The sequence below is a fragment of the Mus pahari genome, chromosome 2 (genome assembly GCF_900095145.1).
Source record: "Mus pahari chromosome 2, PAHARI_EIJ_v1.1, whole genome shotgun sequence".
NCBI lineage: Eukaryota > Metazoa > Chordata > Mammalia > Rodentia > Muridae > Mus > Mus pahari.
Window position 1 is genome coordinate 19,996,869 of NC_034591.1, and position 8,212 is coordinate 20,005,080.

The 8,212-nt window shown below is 36.6% G+C and overlaps 1 protein-coding gene and 1 pseudogene across 12 annotated transcripts in view; one reads left to right on the top strand and one right to left on the bottom strand.

Annotated features, from left to right (window-relative positions):
• The window catches only part of Kmt2c (lysine methyltransferase 2C), a 230,490-nt gene that overhangs the window by 109,014 nt on the left and 113,264 nt on the right, over positions 1 to 8,212 (bottom strand). For all 12 annotated transcript variants that reach the window (XM_029534858.1, XM_029534865.1, XM_029534861.1 and 9 more), the window contains exons 8-9: positions 5,862 to 6,033; positions 3,543 to 3,657 (exon numbers count right to left, since the gene is read on the bottom strand). In XM_029534858.1, the coding sequence (XP_029390718.1) occupies positions 3,543 to 3,657; positions 5,862 to 6,033 (287 nt within the window). The remainder of the gene's footprint in view (positions 1 to 3,542; positions 3,658 to 5,861; positions 6,034 to 8,212) is intronic.
• LOC110316040 overlaps positions 6,800 to 8,212 on the top strand; it is a 2,473-nt pseudogene continuing 1,060 nt past the window's right edge.

Below are 8,212 nucleotides of genomic sequence, written 5' to 3' on the forward strand. Positions count from 1 at the left end.
AGAGAGAGAGAGAGAGAGAGAGAGAGAGAGAGAGAGAGAGAGAACAAACATGCACAGAGGGGGCAGAGGTGGGGAGGGAGGGGGAGAGAGAAGAGAGAGGGAAGGAGGAAGGGAGGGAGGGGAAACACAGAGGGCTACACTGTGGAATAGATGCTCCCCTCCCACTGTCATGTGGGTTCTGGGGATTGAACACAGGTCACCATGGTTGCAATGCAAGTGCCTTTACCCACTAATTTACCTGATAAGCCTTGAAAAAAGTGGTTCTAGAGTATAAAGTCTGTGATAGGGTAAAAAAAAGTTTCTTTCAAAAATTTTGAATTTTTTAAATAGGTAAACAAAGATTCAAAAACAAAGCAAACTACAAGTGTTGTACACTTGGGATTTACAGAAAGATATAAATTCTTTCTTTCTTAACATGTAACACAAGCTGGCCTTGAACTGGTGATTCTCCTGCCTCATGCAAGCATGCTATCACCATATTAAGTAAAACATATTTTGGCAATGAAAATATAATAAGGTTTATAACTTAATTTAATCAAGCAAAAATAGTCAACATTTTGATTTCTACTATCTAAACAGCTAAGTACTAAGTCATTTAATATGTACATCTGAAATGGCCCAGAAGGTTGTAGAATAAAATGCTAATGAATCACACTCAGTTGGTAAACAGGATACCTGCTCATGTTACTGGTTAAAGGTCCAAAGGGAGTCGGGTAGTGGTGGTGGGCAATTACAAAGGGTTAGGAGTTTTACACTAATAAAACACTGAGCCAATCTGTTTGCTAAAGTAAAGCCAAACGTGCATGTATATTTAAGGGAGGGAAACACAAGAAGAAATTGATAAAAGCAATAAAAGTGATTAATTTTATTAATTTTTAATCTGTTAATCAAAATATGCAGTAAAGGGATTTATCTATCAAGAAAGTAGCAAACACACAGTGTTAAAGGCTACTCTTCCAAGTGTGTAAGCATTTGCTTAAAAGCCAAAAACCATCCCACAGGACTGCAAACCCAGAATTCATAAAGCAGTGGTAAATGTAGCTTTACCACCAAGTTCTAGACCAGCCAGAACTACATACAACAAAAACCCTACACCAACTAAATTCTGAGTAAAACAAAAGTATAAACATACTACAGTACATTAGAGGTCAGGTTTACACATGGTTACAAATAGGCTTGGGACAACCAAAGTTATAATCAAAGGTAAATTGATAACCTTAAATATTCTGTTTCCATCAGAAAGGAAAGAAAATAAATTTCGAATTCACCTTTGCATTTCAGAAAGGCTGAAATGCAAGTAGAGGCATGTAGTGAAGGTCATAGTATAAATAGTCCATGCCGTGTGGTTTTCTCCTTAACTGAACCACCAAGGGAACACGGAACACAGAAGAGGCTGGAGCCCTCAGACTCCATCTCCCAGGTAGCCACAGATGAGCAGAGTTACTTAAAGCATCTTGTTCTCCAGGTGATGAGCCCTTCTGTTCACACTGCACTGGTCACATCTCAACATTTCCCGCTACCCTAATAGTGTTCACCGGGGCTTTCTAGAACATTATACAGAATGCAGCCTCCAACTCTACCCAACATGAGAGCTGTTTCCTCTGTGCTTCCTTCACCACTGCTGTGCCACTTCTGGCCTGAGCACCTTTCTGAGCGGCACCCTCAGCCTTCTTGTCTTCAAAAGTGTGAAAAGCATTAGAAACAGTTCCAAAGTGGGCACAGGTCCAAAGAAGTCTGCTTAAGGCAGCTCAGTGTCTCACTCCCACAGGCTCCCTCCCCAGCTCTGTGCAGTAGAGCCCAGAACATCCACAACCCCAGCAACCCCGTGCCTTCATTTTCAGGTGCTTCATTTCAGGTGACAATAAAGCAAGGAGCAGAGAAACAATAAGGCCTTTCTTAGTGGGCCAACAGGTCAAGAACATGTGGCTGCAGGAAAATCACATAAGACAGTTCAACCAAACCAAACCGAATCAAAAAACAAAACCTAAGAACTGGAACTTTTCCACAGAAACATTAAAGCTAGACAGCATCATAGTACATCTGTGATCCCGGAAGCAGAAGTTGAGGCAGCAGAAACACTAAGCCAAACTGAGCTACCAAAGGAAGACCCTAAAGGAAACAGAGGGAGGGAAAAATACTAAAGCGGAGATTTAATAATCAAAATTAAAATAAAATGCAATGACTAATGTCAGGGATACCAAAATGCAGACTAACTACTATGCCTGCATTTATTTACATTAATCCTGAGTGCTGTCAAAGAAATAAGAAAGGAGTTTTTGTTTGTTTTAAATCATGGCATAAAGATGAGACCTCTGGATAGAACAGAATAAGGACCACTGCAGTGTCATAATCTTCATATCATACTCCTGTACTGCACATACCTGCTCACAGCAAGTAAACTGCAAACAGCACATCAACAAACTCCAGTGCAGAACTGTGAAAAGATAGCTTGATAGACCATTTGTTACAGATTTCGTTATTTAATGGTATGAATCTGTGAACAGCTTTTACAGAGTTGTATAACATTACAGACTAAGTCTACCAGCCCCATTTTAAACTTGGTCTAGCTTGCTCCTGATGAGGTGCTGTGTCACAGATGTTAATGAACACAAATTCTGTTGCTTGAAAAGAATTAGTGCAGCTCATACAAAGAAGATTAAATGACCCTTGATGGAGCTCATAGTGACTGCAAGGAACTCAAAGTCCAACATTGGCATCTGCATCTCCAGAAGGCCTCCAGTCAGACTGAAACTAAGAGATCAAACTCAATAAAAAATGTGTGGTATATGTCAGTCATCTTGGCTTGTCTCTGGGAACAGCGGATTGTTGCAGCTGACAGAACAAAGTAAAACACTGAATGCGAACCCTGGCCCATAATCTATGAGGTGAGTGCCTACTGTTTTAATTATTGGCCTCCCATGATGGAAAACCATGTTGTGGTTTCCTCATATGTAGAATGATCCTACTTCAGAAGGTAAGTTCTTTCATAAAACATCATACAAAAAGTTAGTTGATAAAAAAAAAATCATACCAAATTTTTGTACCTGTCCCAATTTATAAACAACCCAAATATTTGCCAATAGATAGTTTAGTAAAAACAGAAAAGGGGAAATAAAGGAGTGTGTGTGTCTAAAAACAATTATATTGGGTCATAAAGGCTCTCCCCTCCTAAAGAATATAAACTATTTAAAAGCATTCCTACAAACTTCTAGAGCATAAACAGTAATCAATAATGAGAAAAGCAAAGCTACCTGGGGAATTAGAGAAGAATGTGCACAATCAAGAAAAGCTTTCCAAGAGGCATCAAGAAGCTTTTTCAGCTAATGAAAAGGGTATACTCCCATGATGACTCCATGGTAAACTGCTTGTGTCAAATTACAGGCTTTTAAAATATGCAGCTTCTATATGTCAATTATATATCAAGAAAATTTAAAAGCTATTCTTGTAGAAATAATGATAATAGATTTGAACAGGAGTATGGTGTCAGTTCTCTATGCAATACATATAGAGGATATCTAAAAACAAATTAAGAAATCACTTACTTTGCATTTCCAGCCATTGGTTGGCACTGATTTCATAACAGGTTGAAGACAAAAAGTATGGTACCCTTTGTCACATGTATCACATACCAGCATCTTGCTATCTTCTCCGGATTGTCTAAAAAATAAGATAGCATTATTTTTAAACTTTCGCATTCTCATAAATATGCATGAAAACAATCCTAAAAAATTGCACAATCCATAAACACTTCAGTGTCCCTTTTTTGTACAGAATATGAAAAAGACTACCCCCTTCATGAATCCAGAAAGATCATGCCACTTAAAGCTCTCTCCTATGGTTAGCTTCCCTTAGTCACTGCAGATTCCTACAGAGGAGGAGGTGGTACAGCAAAACATTTTTTAAAATCTCTAATACTCATCCTTTAGGGGGAACTACAACTGCTAGTGATGCTGTGTTGGCAGGATGAACTGGAAAGACAGCTGCACATAACCAAAAAAGACCAAGCCCAATGTCTGACCTTCCATTTGTATATATACTGCTATTTTCTAACCTATGTCACCCTCAAACCAAGTTTCAGGTATAAAGCGAGGTAAAAGATCATCAAAGACTACTGTGAGTCCCAAACAGAGTACTGGTTCAAAAGCTTAGAATGTCCTTTAAACAGTATGTGCTAAATATTTTAAGAAAAATGGGCCTTAAAAAAAGTGAAAAAAAGAAAAAAACAAATAAAAACAAACAAACAAAAAAAAAAAAAAAAACAGGGGCTAGAGAGAAATGGGATCGGATGCCCTCTTCTGGTATGTCTGAATAACTCTGATAACCTGGACCTCATCTGCCCCTTCTCACCCCAAGGGTTTTATACACACCATCCCACACTGGTGATGGTAATGATAATAATTATAATAACGATAATCATCATCATCATCATCATCATCATCATCATCATCATCATCATCATCATCATCAGGACTGGCAAGATGGTTCAGCAGGTAAAAGCACTTGCTGCAAAGCTTGATCACCTGATTTCAATCCCTGGTGCCCAAACAAATAAAAGGAGAGAACCTACTCCACAGCAATACAGTAATGCCCTCTAATACACACACACACACACACACACACACACACACACACACACACACACACACACACACGTCAAGTGAGACGGAGGTGGAGGAGGGAGAGGGAGAGAGTGAGAGTTTGTGCATGCTGGCCACTATTGCTAATAAATGAAATTCTAAACAATTAATAAAAAGAAAAAATATTGTCATAATTTTGAGTTAGAATTCAAAGACTTTCTCTAAACACTGTTTTTGTACCAAAACTGGGTACCTGCTCTGCAAAATAATCTCTCTTGATACTTAGCAACTTATTTCTGATTCTCAGATACTAAGAATTTAAAACACATGAAAAATAATGCAGACACTTTTTGAGCATAAGAATTATGAATTAAACCCAAGTAAACAAGCAAGATGTGTCTCCAAGGCCTCCGGTGGTTGCTCAGTTTAACAAACTCTAGCATGTTTTACCTTTGAGTGCTTCCACTACAGGAATAAACTTGAGGCCATTCCTCTCATTAAGTTCTTATACCTGTTCTCAAGAGACATTAAGTACACATACGAATTATCAAGTAAATGTTAACTGATCTTCTTAGATTTTAGCAAAGTATGAAAGCAAACCGTTTGACTTATTTTGTGATTCTAAGATACTGATTTTTGACTGTTCTTCTGAAATAACCAGTAAATTAGACTTACCAGGGCAACTCTAGGCTTCACTTTTGCCTAGTTAAAAAATGCTGTGTTTGCAACCATTTATCCATCACTAAATATGCACATAACACTCTCAAAATGCTACACTAACTATATACTTGGGATGGGAGAATTACAGGAGAGAGTGGAGAAATGGCCAAGGGATGAAATACAATAGATGAGAAAATATAGCTCCAAATGCTTAATTTCCACACCATGCTTTGTTTGAAATATACTGAATAGAATCTACTGAGAAGATAAGCATCAAGATTGCATCAAAACAGTTGTCAGTAGAAATTGACTATCCTAGATTTGGAGGCTCAATGTTTATAACATTTCTACAGTTACTGCTTCATTATCCTATTAATTCCTCTCAATAAATTTTTTCTAGTCTTTATTTTAAAATTACATTTATTAATAAAGTGAATTTTGTTTAGACATGCTTCAAAATAATAGAAAAGTTACTAAATGTCAAGTAGACATACATGGTGAAATTAGTGTGACTATAGCTTACAGTATTAAAGGACCTTCATCATAGCTCATAAACTTTTAATACCTAACAGCAGGTCTCACTGAGACGCAATACAAACCCTTGAGTTGGACTGAGTAACTTACTTGCAATTCTGGCACACTTTGCACTCAGGACACTGCCAGCCAGCCCGCTTTAATGGAGTAACAGCTATATCGAGGCACATCCCATGGTAGTGCTGGCCACAAGTGGTACAAAAGAACTGATCTAAGAGATCTCCCGGGCTGTCACACACTGCACAGTTTGCATCTTCCTTTGCTAAAATTAACAGCAAAACAATAAAATTGTATTATAAGTTAATATTTTTCTAACTTAACAGTTTAAAATTACTTGAAGGGAATTACATGGAATCTCTCAGACATTTGAAGTTATCCACTTTTTGCCAAGTCAGAATGAGGTTTCACTTAAAACACTGTAGTGTATTATAATTAAAGTATAACCATATGAAATTTAAGCACGTAGTTTTTCAAGTACTTTTGCCTCTATCTACTTGAGACTATAAGAAATTATTATTTAGTTGTATATTTTAACACCAATGGCAATGCTGGTCACTAGCTAATGCTCTCTGTACAAGCATTAGAAAGAGCCAAACAAGGAACTGCGAGGGGGGGGGGGGATCAACACAGACACTTGTAGTATTAAAATTAAGTATTTTATTCATATTAAATTCTTGGAAACTTAAAATCAAAAATACAAAATAAGAATGTTAATATCAATTAGATTAATATGTTTCTTAATTGAAAACAGACTACTCCAACAAATTTAGGGGTTTTCTTAATACTAGAAAATATCTTATATAGAACATTATTGATAGAAGGTGTATATATGTGTGTGTGTGTGTGTATATATATATATATATATATATATATATATATATATATATATATCTCACATACATATGTATGTATATATACATATACACACATGAATACAATTCATAGACTAATTATATACTCAAGCACATTGATTTCCAGTTACAAAACCATTAAAATCAACATACTTATAGATAACACCCAAGCCTAAAATGGGGTATGAGAAGGGTTTACTATATAAAACAAAACAAAATTTAGGAATTAACTGTGCTTTCACCCAATATACAACTAAACCTATGCACATTATAATATAAAAAGAGAAACAAGGAATTCTAAAAGCATGCCAATGCTACTAATGTAGATATTCTATTATAACAAGTTTAACAGATTAATGTTTCCTATTTTGTCCAAAGTTGGGCCAGTCCAACCTACTCCACTCATCTAAAAGTTCTTTCTATCTTTGCAAATCAAGCATCGTGAAACTAAGTGGTAATCTATTCCCATTTACATACACTAGACGTCAAGAACATCTTCCTGTTAAGGGCTATAATAAATAGATTTTGTAAGTCATAGCAGTCTCTGTAATACAGACTTAATTTTTTTTTTAACAGTCTTTTAAAAATGTGAGGACAATTCCTAGAATGGAGGAAATAAAAAAGAAGTCCTGGGGTCTGGACAATAGGATGCACCTTACAGAAAATCTAGCTACATAACCGCCACATACCTGAAGCCACCTTAGAAAGGTTAACAAAAATCACATGAAATCCAATAGTTACGTTTTAGACTGCATCTTATTTAACATTTAGCAAAATGTACAAGGCTCATCACTCTTACATTTACACTTCCCTTTCCACAGCAACTCAGTTTCTCCTTAGGGTTCCTACAGCATATGGTAGGGGCCTGTACCTCCTTTGTATGACTTTGAATACTGGAAACCCTACAACCCATCTTCATCTTTCCATACAAACTCCTCAACATTTCTGCTGCACATGTAAAAACTACTTTGATGTTCATTAAATGCTGATGCTCAAAAATCTGTATTATTATCCATACACTTTCATAAAGCTCAACCATTTATTATCAAGCCTTATGCAGCTCAACTCCAAATGTAATAAAAATACTAAAACTCAACACTTCTAAAATAAACTTTATGGAAAAAAACCCAGGAACTTTAACATAGTTTTGCTAACAACATCTCCCTATCCTAGGACACTTCACCAGATCCAAATCCTTTCTATTAAATTATCTACATACTTTTCTTTGGTTTTTACAGTTTAGCCCATAATAGTTTCTTAGTAATATAATAGCTTCTAAATCAACCCTCCTTATGATTCTATTCGCTCTAAAACATCACCTAGATACGCAAAGCACAATTTCAAAATCCTAAGTGTAATCATCATGTTCTCTTAAATTCAGAACTAATCAAGAGGGCCAGCAGGATGCCAGCAGGATGGCTTAACCATCAAAGGTGCTTGCTGCTCAGACTGGCTGATGTAAACTCAATGTTTGAAGCTCAGATGGTGAAAAGAAGAGAACCAAACCAACCACAACACAAATGTTCCTCTGGCTCTTCTCTCTCTCTCTCTCTCTCTCTCTCTCTCTCTCTCTCTCTCTCTCTCTCTCTC